This window comes from Maniola jurtina, chromosome 19, assembly GCF_905333055.1.
Source record: "Maniola jurtina chromosome 19, ilManJurt1.1, whole genome shotgun sequence".
In the NCBI taxonomy this organism is placed as follows: domain Eukaryota; kingdom Metazoa; phylum Arthropoda; class Insecta; order Lepidoptera; family Nymphalidae; genus Maniola; species Maniola jurtina.
Window position 1 is genome coordinate 11186785 of NC_060047.1, and position 16117 is coordinate 11202901.

At 40.1% G+C, this 16117-nt stretch overlaps 1 protein-coding gene and 1 long non-coding RNA gene across 2 annotated transcripts; one reads left to right on the plus strand and one right to left on the minus strand.

Annotated features, from left to right (window-relative positions):
* Positions 1-776: 776 nt before the first annotated feature.
* Positions 777-2546, minus strand: LOC123875316. The gene is made up of 3 exons (XM_045921068.1): positions 2533-2546; positions 1680-2402; positions 777-789 (listed from the first exon to the last, which is right to left on the minus strand). The coding sequence occupies exons 1-3, from the start codon at positions 2544-2546 to the stop codon at positions 777-779; spliced, it is 750 nt and encodes a 249-aa protein (XP_045777024.1).
* A 1678-nt stretch (positions 2547-4224) lies between these two features.
* On the plus strand, positions 4225-14373 carry LOC123875240. The gene is made up of 3 exons (XR_006798105.1): positions 4225-4235; positions 11669-11681; positions 14269-14373. It is a non-coding gene; the product is annotated as an uncharacterized LOC123875240 (long non-coding RNA).
* The last annotated feature ends 1744 nt before the right edge of the window (positions 14374-16117 follow it).

A 16117-nucleotide genomic window follows, 5' to 3' on the forward strand; every position in this document is an offset into this window, starting at 1 on the left:
TTTTTCAATAATTCGTAAATTCTATAAAGACTAAGGCAAATAATAATCAAGAACATAAGAGTTTGAATAAACAAATCAAAAAGATAAAATCGTTTTAAAAACATTCAAAGACATCGCTCATTTCATTCACTCTCTCATTAGTGAAATGTATTCTTTAGTGTCTTCTCCAGACGTTGTGAAACACTGTACGTTTCGTAAATGACTCTTTTGGAATGTAAAGATAGTTGAAAACAATATTTAATAGTGGATTGTTCCAACAAGAGAATAAATCGATTCATTTCAGACGAGATGTTTGACCTCCCGAGCGATAGAATCAACTATGAATGGGTTATATTCCCAAATTAAACACTCTACTTATCACTTCGATTGTGTGGAAATGAAACAGTGATACGCTACCGCGCGCTGTGGGTGAGCTCACTCTCCCATACCTTCATTGATAAGTCACCCACTGCACAAGTTCAAGGTCGGAGACCTTTTGACACCAACTGGTTTACTTGTATAAAGTACCAGGAAAGGAATTTGCAGCACAAAAATGCAAAAAGGCTGCTATAAAATTTTCCCAATATCGTGTATCTATACCTAGTACTTAAAATGCCAATTAGTTGATTATCTAATTAGATAGACCCCCAATTAGTATCAGCCCAGGGTCCAACAAATTCACGGTCCGTCCCTGCAGCTACACAAATTATAACATCCCATATCTAAGCGACGGGGGTAAAAAATAAAGAAAGCTCTTTTTTCAAGATCTGCATTATTTATTACAGTCGTAGCAAAGTTTATGCACTCCTCCTAGTAACGACACCGTTATGTTTATTAAATAGTTAAAATGAAAGATAGTGAAGTCTGAATAAACAAACGAAGAAGATGAAATCATTTAAACAGCGTTCAAAGAACTTTTCTTTCTTTTTCCGAGATGCATTCTTGAGACATTGAAAAATGTTTATTTTGCGCCAACTGTTCTATTACAAGGCGAAGAAAATTTAATGAAAACAACAGATTGACTGCTTCTTTTCTACCAAATATATAATACTAGAGGATGCCCGCGGCTTCGCCCGCGTGGATTTCGGTTTTTTAAAATCCCGTGGGAACTCTTTGATTTTCCGGGATAAAAAGTAGCCTATGTCCTTCCCCGGGATGTACCCCATGTCTGTACCAAATTTCATTCAAATCGGTTCAGCGGTTGGGCCATGAAAACGTAGCAGACAGACAGACAGACAGACACACTTTCGCATTTATAATATTAGTATGGATAAAACATTACATTATTGACTTAAGGAGTTCATTACACAAAGTCAAAAAAATAAAAGTTTCAGTAATACATAGGAAATCTCAATCAATCAGTCAAATCGGGTCAATTGAGAGATTGAGATAATTGCTACTTCGGCTTCGTCTACAACTTAAAACTAACTTCATCTGAGTAGTATAATAATATTATAATATAATGTAATAATAAATGTTTGAGAAAATTTTTATTCAGAAAGTAATAATACAGATTTTCACAAATGTTAAAAATACTTAAATATAAAAATTATAAAACAAAAATATCATCCAAATTACTGTAACGAGGCAGGGTGCCCAGAACGCTGGCTGCGTTACCTCGTTGAATGGCCAGACTAATATGCTGACCAAGGTAACTGCCAGATTTCCGGTCACCCGTGGACTCCACAAGACGGGATGACAGGTCCTTAAAAAAGGATCTGGCATCCTCGCCCCACGAACCCATGGTCTCCACTCCAAAAGGCACAAATATAAAATTATTTTCTATATTTTCATATTTGCGCCTCTTGGCCCTTTCTGCCTTAGTGGCTGCCGTTCCGGCCGCCACAGAGGTCACCTGTATGTGAGACAACGCCAGTGTATCAACACACGTGGCATCCCATACAAGCGACCTTCCTTGTTTCCACGGAACCAGAGTCATACCGTCTGGTCTCTTGCCATCGCTACGTGCCAAACCATTTGGTTCTAATACTGCAGGCACTTTAGCTGTGACAAGAGACCTACGTATGACTCCGTTCAGGGAAGCATGACGGGAGAAACGACCGGCACTTTTGGCACATGCAAGGCTATGGTGACCATATACGTCCACTGTCTCGCCACAGTGGCAAAGATGTGGCTGCTGAATCCTAGCGCCAAGCCGAAGACCAACCGTGATGGTAAGTGTTAGGTGGTCTAACAGAGTGCCGATATGTTTTGAAGGGAGAGCTTGAAGCCAGTAGCTTGATTCTCTCGTAGACACTGCGAGGAGACGCGCGCGGTCCTTTGCAGAAGTTGATGAATTTATCAACTCCTGCAAAACATTCGCACAAAGTGCGTCATCCCATTGTCTTTGAGAAAACAAAGATACCGGCTCTTTACTGGGACATGCCAAATTGAAAGCTTCTCTAGCCTCTGCCAAATACGAACTATATAAATAATAAATTATTTATATAGTTAATTTAATTAATGTTTTTGGTGGAAATCACCATTCCATATGACGAGAACCTCGTGAGAGCTAAGATGGAGAAAAAACGCAAGTATCTCGATCTGGCTTACGAGGTTTCCGACATATGGCATGTGGAGTCCACTGAAATCATCCCAATCGTCATATCTGCGAACGGGTTGATCCCAGTCAGCCTCGCTCACCATCTGAGGCGACTGGGGTTCCGTGGCAGTTCGCTCGCAGCCAGGATGCAAAAGGCGGTCTTGCTAGACTCGGCTAGGATAGTCCGCCGTTTTGTCAACCTGTCGCCCTGACCCCCGGCCGTTTGGTCTCCCCTGCCGGGGTGTAATCCTCCGCCCGGTACAAATATGTATTTATGTAATGTGTATGTAGATTTATTTATTTTTGTATGTAAGTATGTTATATTTCCTTTAGCTTTTTAACCCCCGACCCAAAAAGAGGGGTGCTATAAGTTTGACGTGTGTATCTGTGTATCTGTCGGTGGCATCGTAGCTCCTAAGCTAATGGAATCGATTTTAATTTAGTTTTTTTTTGTTTGAAAGGTGGCTTGATCGAGAGTGTTTTTAGCTATAATTCAAGAAAGTTATCAGCTCTTTTCTAGTTACTGTAACCTTCACTTGTCGGGGGTGTTAATAATTTTTAATTTACACTTGTATATCTATTTTGTACCCGGGTGTGAGAGTACGTAATATAGGATATAATTTAATTAACGATTATTATAGTAAGTATTTAAAACTCTCGCTGCCTCAAACCACATCATTAGGTACGCCAGTGTAGGTGAAACCTTATTTGTGTGCGTGCTTTTTGGAATTTTTTTTCCAGGCTGTATGAAATCGTAAATGTTGTCTTTATTTTCTAAAGAGTCCAGTTTTATCCCACGCACACCGATAAGTACCATTCTACCTCAATTCTTTATAGGGCTGTCACAGCTTGCGATCTGATACGGTTTATAACCCCCGACCCAAAAAGAGGGGTGTTATAAGTTTGACGTGTGTATCTGTGTGTTTGTGTATCTGTCTGTGACATAGTAGCTCCTAAACTAATGAACCGATTTTAATTTGGTTTTTTTGTTTGAAAAGTGGCTTGATCGAGAGTGTTCTTAGCTATAATCCAAGAAAATCGGTTCAGCCGTTTGAAAGTTATCAGCACTTTTCTAGTTACTGTAACCTTCACTTGTCGGAGGTGTTATAAATTTTTAATTTACACTTGTATATAAATTCGATTAAAGTTGCGAATTACACACCCCTGCCAAATGAAATTGAATCAAAATATAATTAACCTTATTCAAGTTGGGTCAATTCAACCTACTCTTTCGGGTCAAAAGTCTGTTTTTTTCATCAGATCAATCAAAACCTGTACAAATATTTTTATTACTCGTACAATTTATTCTGATTAATTTTTATAAGCTCTTTGAATTGTCGATGATAAATAAATAGCTCTTGAAATGTGGGCGATCTGAAGATTGCTTTTGAAAGCGAAATGAATGAAAATTATTGTTTTATTTTTATTCATAATTTTATTCCCTACAAATAGTATCCTAGTACGTAGCAGTTGAGACTTCGGCGTCCTATTCGAAGGGTCCGCGGTTAGATCCTGGGCAAACACGTCTTCTAACTTTTTGGTGTAATGTGCTTTTTAAACAGGATAGGCTTAAATTATTTAGGTAGGAATATAAAATATTTAGAAGGAAATCCCGTGGGAACTCTTTGATTTTCCGGGATATAAAGTAGCCTTTGTGCTAATCCAGGATATTATCTATCTCTATTCCCAGCCAAATCCGTCTTGTAGTTTTTGCGTGAAGGAGTAACAAACATACACACACAAATACACACACATACACACAAACTTTCGCCTTTATAATAAAAGTGTGAACTGTGATAAAAGTGGGTTAAAACCACGCTTAAACTGTGAGGATCAGGTCATTTAAGTGAATTATTAGTTCATCTAATCCTATCGAGTGGCAACCCTATCATGCTAGCTACGAGTATCCTCGGAAGTCTCATCCATGCAGGATTACGGTATCTGCTTTATATCGCACGGGTATTTTCGATGAAAATCGAACAAATCGCTCCCCACCTCTTTTTATGATCCCATAAATAATCTTTATTACATTTTTACAAGCCTTTGTACAAGCAGAGGGATTAATAAACTTTCAATTAGTAAAAAAATCGATCAAGCGCGTATACATATAGGTTCCTTAGTGTGGAGGCCAAAGGCAAAATGACTGTAAAACTTCTTTGTCAATAAAGATTTTTTTTTATCGGACTCTCACATAAAGTGTTTATTTAGTACCATCGTACAAGGAATAACATTTTTTATTTTGTCTTAATTTGTATGGTGATGATTTTGAAATTTTATTATTCATTGTTATAGCTGCAATTAAAATACACACTAGTGTTTGTGACATTTTTAACTCTAATTATTTTATTGAGATTTGATTTATTTATTTATTTATTTAACGGACGGACGAACGGATAGCGGAGGCTTAGTTAGCAAACTTCGGACTAACCTAATATTAATATCTAACTAACCTGGAAATATTGTTTCAGTCTTCGAAAAACTCGACAATTTCAAAATCCTCAAGTTAATCATGGTATGTAGCCATTATTTATATGTAAAAGGCCTAAAATCTTTAGATATCGTAACATTTGATAACCAAGTCCTCGTCCTGTACGGACGAACGGATGTACGTCATCTTAATTTCCCAAATCAAATTAAGTTATTAATAACATTGTGAGATGACGTAGTACAACCCTGTATGAGTTAAGAGGCGTATACATTGGCGGGGTTAGCTGTTGCGGCTAACCGCAAAATATTATTCAAGAAAAAACCGCAATCTCTTATCCGCAATCTTATGTTGTTACTAGCTGATGCCCAGGAGTTCGCGTGAATTTCAAAAATCCCGTGGAAACTCTGATTTTCCGGGATAAAAAGTAGCCTACGTCACTCTCCAGGTCTTTACCTATACCCATGCATAAACTTATATCAATCCATTACTCCGTGATTGAAGGACAAACTAACAAACAAACACACTTTCGCATTTATACTATGTGTAGCGTGCGTACTTAATGGATTCATTAAGGGGTTTGTGACAACAGACAATAAAAAATTAATAGTTACTTACAGTTTACTGAACCAAAAAAGCTGGTTATAAACCTCCAAATACCTAATGAAATCGATGTTACAGGATTTTTTTGAAATTCCACCCTATCACCGATTTTCAAGAATTCCTTTAGAGCAAAGCCGTACTGGGTCAACAGCTAATCACACTTCACACTAATATTATAAAGGCGAAAGTTTGTGTGTGTGTGTATGTTTATTACTCTTTCACGCAAAAACTACTGGACGGATTTGGCTGAAATTTGGAATGGAGATAAATAATATCCTGGATTAGCACATAGGCTACTTTTTATCCCGGAAAATCAAAGAGTTCCTACGGGATTTCGAAAAACCTAAATCCACGCGGGTGAAGCTGCGGGCATCCCCTAGTCATTGAATAAAACATCATCGCAAAACTCTACTACAAGTTAATTGGCATGTATGTACACCCACCCTTACAAAGGTATCGTAAACCCAGCTAAGCCTTCCCTCCTCCCCTTTACCGCAGCCCTCCGCGACCCTCAACGAAGCCCTATGCACATTAATATCACTGCTCTATGTCCGCACCTACTGTCTACAACTAATTCAATATGCGCTACGCCTACATTACAACGCATCCTTATTACGGCTCTAGTACACATTAGCCCAATACGCTTGGCGAGTGGATAGCGACTTAGTGAGTACGTTCTAGGCTCTTTAACTGCCCTAGCCGGCGACCCTGAGAAGTCGGTAGCTTGCCGTGGCACAAGCTGCCGTGCCTGCATGAGGGCAGGGAAGTGCATCGCTCAGGAGGAGCCCAATGGGCGTCGCACGAGAGAGGCACCGGCGCACGTTCGTCAGAGTTCCCAGAGCCTCTCAATATGTGCTGAGGAGGGCCACCGAGGGGGTTTTAGTGGGTATAAATCCCACATAACCCGGGTATCTTATGAAGATTTCCCCCTCGAAAAAAAAAAGGCTCTTTAACTGACCACGATAAAGCAAGAAGGGGTATGATTGAAACAGTCTTTGTTTATTTTGCTCTTAAACAAGAGCAATCAGTTTTCCCTTCCACTTTTAGTATGGGTACCTTCAAGTCAAGAATGAATAGGCAACTTCTAGGCAAGCACGCTCCATCTTTGGCTGCATCATCACTTGCTAGCAGGTCTGACTGCAGCCAAGCGCTAGTCTATAAATTAAAAAAAAAACTATTTAACCATTTTCATTCTAAGAAAAAACCAGTGCTCAGTAGTTAGTCGGTGATTGGATGATGGCGAAACACTGAGCGGTGATAGCCTACTGGTTAAGACGCCGATCTCCAATTTAAGAGGTCCCAGGTTCAAATCCGGGCAGGCCCCTGTAACTTTTCATATGTTTTATGTCACTTGCTTTCGTGAGGAAACCTGCAAGTATGAGAGCTCTCCACAATATTCTCAAACGTAGGTATGGTGAACTCATGAAGTCTGGCAATCCGCACTGGGGCCCGGTGGACTATGGCTTAAACCCTTCCCATTCTGACAGAAGTGCTCAGTAATGCGCCGGCAATGACGACCTTAAATCTCATTAAAGTTTAGCGAAACTATCCGTTAATGCAATAAACATGGTTGCCTTTCAGGCCCTAAACAAGGAACTGCATCAGGATCAATACACGATGTCGCAATGAGACACTTGTAAGATATAGAAAGGCTCCCTTCTTCGTCTGCTTCTCGATTCCCGTTCGAAACGTGCGGTGCTTACATAACACTCCTTTGCGAAGCTACCAAACATGTAATATATGAAATGTGTGATGTAGACTGACAATGTAAAATGAAAATATGATGTGAATAATCGAATACAAGAGGTTTGACCAGTGCAATTGGGTGTACTTATTCTAAACCTATAAAACCCAGGTGCTGCATATTATGACCTATGGACCTAAGACACCTACAAGGATTAAAGACCCTAGGGATCCCACGATTCGACATTACTATTTGCTACCCGATATTGTTCATTAATTTGTATAAGTAATCCAAATAAATAAAATATATCGACCGGGTGTATCATTTAAATGAAAGAAAGATATGAAAAAAATCTTATACTTAAGTCCATACTAATTTTACATATTATAATGTGAAAATAATAATCTGTCTGTGTGTCTGCGTCTGTCTGTCTATCTGCTAGCTTTTTACGGCCCATCTGTACAACCGATTTTAACTTTGGCACTGAGATAGCTTGCAACCCAGGGAAGGAATAGGCTGTTTTTGTCCCGGAAAATCATTGTGTCCCGGGATTCCTAAATCCGAGTAAAATTGCGGGCATCATCTATTTACTACAGACAATAGAATTGTATCCTGTACTCAGTTATAGGGCAGCTTTTAGTTTTTACCCGGGAAATCAGAGAAGTTCCGAGAGGAGGGGTATTCATTTAGATATTCTAATCTCGTGGGAAATCATTGATTTTCCTAGATGAAAGTCTGTCTCCATGATGCAACAAGCTATCTCTAACTCCATATCACCACACAAGTCCCAAACCACTTGACGCGCGTTTCGCGCAATAATTAAATCCTCTTTAACCGATTTCAAAGAAAGGAGGAGGTACTCAATTCGTCGGAATCTTTTTTTTTAACCCCCGACCAAAAAAGAGGGGTGTTATAAGTTTGACGTGTGTATCTGTGTATCTGTGTGTCTGTGTATCTGTGTATCTGTGTATTTGTCTGTGGCATCGTAGCGCCTAAACGAATGAACCGATTTTAATTTAGTTTTTTTTGTTTGAAAGGTGGCTTGATCGAGAGTGTTCTTAGCTATAATCTAAAAAAATTGGTTCAGCCGCTTATGAGTTATCAGCTCTTTTCTAGTTTTCTTGTAGAAAAGAAGGTTAGATAACCGTTAGGTTCATAATATTATGTCAATAGACAAATGTCAAGCTGTCAAGATGGACGTTGCCTAAATCTTCTTCTTTGTCGTTACACTCTTGGCAGAGTGGTCGTGGTCATCATGAAGTGACGTTTTGGGGGGCAGATGTTACACGCCTCACGAGCATTCGCCACTTCTCCCTGCTGGTCGACATTCTGGTACATTCGTGCACGGCACCGCCCACAGCGGACTTAATTTGGTCGGTCCATCGCGTAGGCGACCTTCCTCGCCCTCTGGTACCCTCCACCTTGCCCTGCACGACAAGACGCTCAATGGAGTCACTCTCACGCCGGGAGACATGTCCGAAGAACTTTAGTATGCGACCCTGTACTAACGCCGAAAGACGTTGTTTAATGCCGAGTTCTTGGAGTATAGAGACGTTGGTGCGAAATTCAGTCCATGAGACTCCTAGCATCCGCCTCCAGCACCACATCTCCAGAGCATCAATCTTCTTCTTCTCGACTGTTCGCAAAGTCCACGTCTCCGCAGCGTATAGAAAAATGGGAAAAACAAGTGTCCGAACGAGCCTGATCTTCGTAGCTTTTGTGATGTTTTTGTTTTTCCATATTTTCTTTAGCTTGTCCATTGCAGTTCTCGCTATCGCCATACGCCGCTTTACTTCTTCTACGCAGCCCCCATTGTTCGAGATTAAAGCACCAAGATATATGTAGGATTGGACGACCTCGCAGTTCGCAATTCGAGTGACTTCGGGCGAATTATTGTTGGCACGATCTACAACCATCATCTTAGTTTTACTGCGGTTGATTTTTAATCCGAACTCGAGACTGACGCGCTCCATTTTGAGAAGTAGCTCTTCCATATGACGAGCACTGGTCGCAAACAAGGTAGTATCATCGGCGTAGCGCAGATTTGATATCTTGTAGCCTCCAATAGCAACACCGTCGGTCCAGTCTTCAAGAGTAATGCGCATTATGAGTTCAGTGTAAGCATTGAACAATAGCGGCGATATTATGCATCCTTGGCGAACGCCTGCGCTGGGATGAAAGTTTTGTGATAAAACGTCATCCGTCCGCACCGATGCCGTTCCATCTTCGTAAAGGCGTCTGAGAAGATGAACTAAGTGTTGCGGTGTACCCATGTCTAGCAAAACATTCCACAGTTTAGGCCATTTCACAGAATCAAACGCCTTCGAGAAGTCAACAAAGCAAATGTAAGTTGGTTTATTGAACTCTCGTGCCTTTTCTATGATCTGGCGAACAATAAGGATCTGCTCACGTGTACCCTTTCCCTTAACAAAACCGGCTTGTTCTGGTGCTATCTCCTTAGACAAGAAAGTTTTCAGTCGCTCATTTAGAATGTGCAACAAGATTTTGCTAGCATGAGATATAAGTGCTATAAGTCGGTAATTGCTACACTTCTTGGTTGAACCCTTCTTATGTAAAGGAATGAAAACCGTGTGAGTCCATTCTGTTGGCCATGATCCCGAACTCCATATTTTGTTGCAGATGGTGTGGAAGATATTGACACCTACATCGCCTAAAGCCCTTATTGTTTCAATCGGGATTGCATCTCTTCCGGTAGCTTTCCCATTTTTGAGATGCATAATGGCGGCTCTGATTTCAGATTTAAGTATGTCTGGCTCCAGGTCTTCATATCCGGGCTCTGTATTGGGAAAGTTTTCCGACTGATTGTCCTGGAACAGGGACTGGCAATAACTCTTCCAAACCTCAGTTATACGATCTAGCTCAGTAACCATTATACCATCACTATCTTCAATAGCCCAGGTCTTGGAGGTGAGTGATTTTGTGATGGATCTGATTTTGTGATAAAGATCTCTGGACTCATGTCTGTTAGCGTGAGCATCGATTTCGTTGCATATTTTACGAAGATAGGCATTATGATCCCGCCTGCATCCCGCTTGAATTTGCGCTGACAGTTTGTTCAAGTCACCAACCGCTGCCCCTGTTGCCTTCAATGCGCGCCTCTGTTGAACTAATTCCAGTGTGCCATCCGTCATCCAGTGTTGTCGTTTGTGTGCTATGTTGGGTAATCCAGAAGCTGCAACAGACTCTGTAATTAGCTTTTTGGTTCGTTCCCACAACACGTCTGGCGTCTCTTCGGCGGAGTTTGCATCACCCCATTCTGCCCAGTGCTGTTTTGCAGTAGCGTAAAACTTTGAGCTATCCTTTACTTCGATTCTCCGCTGTTTAATGAGACTTCGAGCTGCTCTTAGTTTCAGTTTGAACTTCGAGATCAGTAGTTGGTGATCTGATCCACAGTCTGCACCAGGAAGAGTGTGAGCATTTCTGATAGATGTTTTCCATCGCGATCTTATCAAGATATAGTCTATCTGATTGCGATATTTACTGTCTGGCGATGTCCAAGTATACAACCTACGTGGATGGTGCTGAAATAGGCTATTAACTATCACCAGGTCATTTTCAGTTGCAAACTGTATGAGACGTTCACCTCTTTCGTTGCGTGCTCCAAGACCAAATCTGCCCACACATTGTCCAAGCTGATTAGAGTTTACTCCAATTTTAGCATTAAAGTCACCCAGTATTACCAGAGCTTCTCTATTGGGGACCTTAGCGATGGTGGTCTCCAGTTCAGAATAGAACTTCTCTATAATATCATCACTGGCAGTGCTGGTGGGGGCATATATTTGCACTATAGTGAGATTCACTGGCGATGCTTTTAGTTTGACACTGATAATCCGGTCATTGACTGCTTCAAAACCTATCACACAGTTCCTCTGGTGTGCGGGTATTAAGAGAGCAACTCCGTTCTGGCTACTGCTGTCATTGCCAGAAAAGTATACGGCATAGGAGTCAGTGAGGAAGTATCCATTACCTTTCCAGTGGGTTTCACTAAGTCCACAAATGTTCAGGCCACATCTGGTGACCTCCGTTGCCAAGATGTTAAGCTTTCCGGTGCTAAGTAAGCCACGCACATTCCACGTCCCTATCGTTTGGATTTGGCGTAACTTAACAGGTATTCCAGTAGCTGAATTTCCATGGGAAGCCTGGTCTCCTGCTACCCCATGGCCGGTAGCACATTTCCCACCGTTTGCCCCGGAAGCAAAGCGGCGCCGGTTGCTAGGCGGATTACATGGCGTCCGTGATCTCTCTGATTGTACTTTCATGATAACTTTCTTGGGAAGATTAGTTGCAGTGGTTTCCCGTTGCCTTCTGCACCAGTCCTTTTCGGGATTATTTGGATCCCTAGGCTGCTGAAGCCTCTTCTGACAGGTTGCCCCATCAGGTGAGAGTGGTTATCCCGCCACAGCTCGGTCGTCAGTGCCTCGTCCGTTGTCCAGCAGGGGGTACCGCGTGCAGGTGAGGTTGACATTTGGGGCCGACTAGATGTTGTTGTCGTTCTCCCCCTTACCCCCCTTATTGCCTAAATACATAATTATTTATTTGAAAATGATGTTTTGGAAAACTCTGATACTTTGGATCGTCGGGGGTGTTATAAATTTTTAATTTACACTTGTTAATGAATCAATTAATATCCTGGAAATAGGAAACAACATTCGTTATCAAAAATAGACCCGTTGTCAATTTGTCAGAAACACGCTCCAAACCAATTCCTTTGTATTATTATTTTTTCACCGACACGTTTTCCCCTAACAGCACGTGTAACATTGAGTTATAGACCATAGAGAAGCAGACATCTTATAGAATGGAATAGATTTTTATTCAAATAAACTTTTACAAGTACTTTTGAATGATCAAAATAATTTAAATATAAGACAGAATACCCTAATTTCTCAGTGCGATGCCATAAAGATACCATCCCTTATGCTTATTGTAAGAGTTGCCATATTATGACTAAAATAGCATAATTACTGTCAGAGTAAACGCAGATCTAGCGACGACAACGTTACTGAATTAGAAAAATCATCAAAATCGGTTAGATAAAATAAATATAATTTGAGTTATCGCCAAAAAACATGGAATTTTTAAAGACTAATGTTTCTAAAAAAAAGTGATACGTGAGACCAAGGTGAAAACCTTACTTAAAACCTTAAAAAAAAATGAAAAAATTGATCCTACTTTTTCAGTTTTTTTTTAATTTCCGTTTTTGGCGCTAACTATTAAATTATTTTTCACATTTACGGATTTTTGGATATAGGACGGCAGTTTGGTGCTACGGGACAAGTCAGGTTGTCACCTTTTTCTGGGACTTCACGGCTTCTAGTATATGACACCTCTATGATGTTGAAAGGGAAAACATATAAAATCTTTCCCTTTCATGCCCTATTTGCGAAATTTCGCATCACGTGGTAGGGTAGAAATAGGGTGGAAACTTTGCATTTTGTTTCCCATTTTCGGTTTTACTGATTTAAAAACAAAATCACTCCTTTTCTATGCATGGTAACTATATAATTTGCATATTTTTTATGTATAGGCGAATACTGAAATGTGATTTTATTTTTAAGACCAACCTGTATATAAGATGCTTGTAAATAGATTTTATTGTCTTATAGGTATAAGTTTATCTGTACCTACTAATATTATAAATGTAAAAGCGTATTTGCCAGTCTGTTTGCTAGTTTTAACGGTTTTAGGAGAAAGATACAAGGATAGCACTTATGAGCTAAAATATTATGTAGCATGGTTATATGTATATTGGAAACCTTATTTCTCCGATATTAAAATAACATTTAGCCAACATGACATCTGTTATTAAGCCGCCGACGAGTACATCGCGTCAGGCGACACGAATATTCATGAAAATTAATATTCGGAATATTAATATTCGGGATATTCAATGATGAATATTAAAATATTGTTTGTACTTAACCACAATTTAGTGAGTGTGCTGATGTGATTTATTGCATGACATTAGCGCTGAGTAAGCATGTGATATTAAATACAGAGGTTCGACGAAGCCGACTATGGACAAAGCAATCGTGCGGTAAGTGCGGGACGAAGGAGCGACTTGACCCTACGTAGTAGTTAGGTCCCTTAGGGGTAGTCATAGTCGTCATTTAAGCCTCAACTCAATAGCTCAACGGTTATAGGAGTGAACTGAAGTCCGAAAGGTCGGCGGTTCAAATCCCAGCCGTCGCACTATTGTCGTACCCACTCCTAGCACAAGCTTTACGCTTAGTTGGAGGGGAAAGGGTAGTGTTAGTTACGATTAAAATAGCTAATATTCTTTAAAAAAAATACCACCACCACACACTTACTCACTCACACCGACACACACACACACAGTATACATGATAATAATGCTGATAATATTGTTATGGAAGAGCGGTGTCTTCTGAGACAGGAGTAGTTCTCCTACTCCTAAAAGAAGGCTCCAAACCTCTTAGAGATACTGTAAACATAAGTTACTTGAAATAAACAATTTTTATTTTATTTTATTTATTCACCACGAGATCAAAGGCGTCGGACTACTGTCTGTCTATTTAAACTGTGACATAAGAGTTATTATTGTATAAGCTATTGATTACTGTGTAATTTTGGTGTTAGGAAATTAGTCATGCGTGATTAAGCATTTTATTAATAAGTCATGAATAACTAACTAAATTAATATAACTATTTTATAGGAGACTAGCGACCCGCCCCGGCTTCGCACGGGTGGACATTTATTTCTATAGAAGTCAGCCATACATCTCTAACCATTTAGGCAGCGTTCGCGAGAATCATTAACGTACGGCAGTTTTTTCGACGCCACAATTTTCACTACCACGAAAAATCCTATCTATTTTCCGGGATAAAATATAGCCTATACGGATTAAGCCTCTAAGTAATGGTAAAAGAAATTTTGAAATCGGTCCAGTAGTTTTTGAGCCTATTCAATACAAACATACAAAAATACAAAGGTTTCCTCTTCATGATATTAGTATAGATGACGTCACTGGCGCAGTGCTTTAGCCACTGTAGTCTTATGGACTAAGAGCCAGCGCGTGCCAGACCTTCATCAATTTATAAAAGCTGAAAGTTTATCCGCGTATTGTCCACAACACAGGGATGAACGATCAGCGACGTATTCGAACCTTCCTCTTGAATCACTCTATCTACTGATGAAAACCGCATGAAAATCCGTTGTGTAGTTTAAATGATCTAAGCTTACAGAGGGAAGGGACTCTGTTTATATACTATACTTGCTCATATATTTACTTGCATATATTGCCCACCTTTTATTTTTTAGTGAAGTCGTAAATAAGTTTTTGAGGGTTTTATTAGAAAAATGTGTTAAATATCGAAGCTGTGATATAAAGCGGTCAGTTCGCACGCTATAAACCTAATCCCCATGGAAACCTTCGAACATTTTCCTCGCCGAATAAACAGCCCATTGGGAATCGCTTTTGGCCACTAAGGTTAGTTTTCCGGAGAAAGCGTAGCATTTAGCTCTAAACAATGATACCTGATGAAACGAATGAACTAATGATATACGAGCTCAGTGATAATATTTTAATTTTTTTTTATCTTAAAAAATAAGGAAATGGGGGGCCGTCAAAATTTTCTTTTATTTATTTTTATGCATAATAGTTTTTGATTTATCCTGCAAGATGTCGGAAAAATACCCGAGTACGGAACCCTCAGTGCGCGAGTCTGACTCGCACTTGGCCGGTTTTTTAATTTACACTCTTATAGCTCCTGTCTCGCACTGTCGCTGGTGCACCGACCGTTCGTCGTTGGGGCGATAACGTAGTGTTGGCAATCGCCCGTAAAAACGCCTTAACGACCAACTGTTTATTCACGCAAACACTCCCTAAGTTATATAAGTGGTAATGTTATAGAATAAACATTTGATTTATCCGTTAGGCACAGCGTCGGGGATAAAAATATTCCAATCTAAAGCTGCGTGCCCACCCACTAGCTCCTAACTTTCCAATCGTTGGTTAGGAGTAGGACCAACGAGTGATGTTCTCAAAGGTGTATAAGGTTTGGCCAGTGTGATAGATTATGGCCTAAACCCTTCTTGTTCTGAGATGTGACCCTCAGTAGTGGGCCGGCGGGGGTTGATCATGATGATGATAAGGAGGTAGTACAATTACTTACAAGCAAATCATGGTATGTAGTAGGTACCTACCTAAAGGCAAAGTGCTCAGAAGATTATGCGAAAATACGAAAGTCTGACTATCTGTCAGTCTGTCTGCTTTGTTGAAATAATTTGTTCACAGATAGTTTGCATTCGCCGAGGACGGTCATTTTTACTTTTTACTAACTGACGCCCGCGACTTCGTCCGCGTGGATTTAGGTTTTTCAAAATCCCGTGGGAACTCTTTGATTTTCCGGGATAAAAAGTAGCCTATGTGCTAATCCAGGATATTATCTATCTCCATTCTGAATTTCAGCCAAATCCGTCCAGTGGTTTTTGCGTGAAGGAGTAATAAACATACACACACACACACACACACACACATACAAACTTTCGCCTTTATAATATTAGTGTGATTCCAAAAAATCAAAGAGTTCCCACGGAATTTTTAAAAAACCTAAATCCACAACGAACAAAGTTGTGGTCATCATCTAGCTATTAAATATTTATTCTGGTTTTTTTTTTCACAACATCAAATTGATAGTCTAATCTCAGTTTAAGCCTCGATAGCTCAATAGTTAAAGAAGCAGACTGAAAACCTAAAGGTCGCCGGTTTAAACCCCACCCGTTGCACTATTGTCGTATCTACTCCTAGCACAAGCTTTACTCTTAATTGGAGGGGAAAGGGGAATATTAGTCAGCATAATAAACTTGGCTAACATTCTATTAAAAAAAAATAGTAGGTTT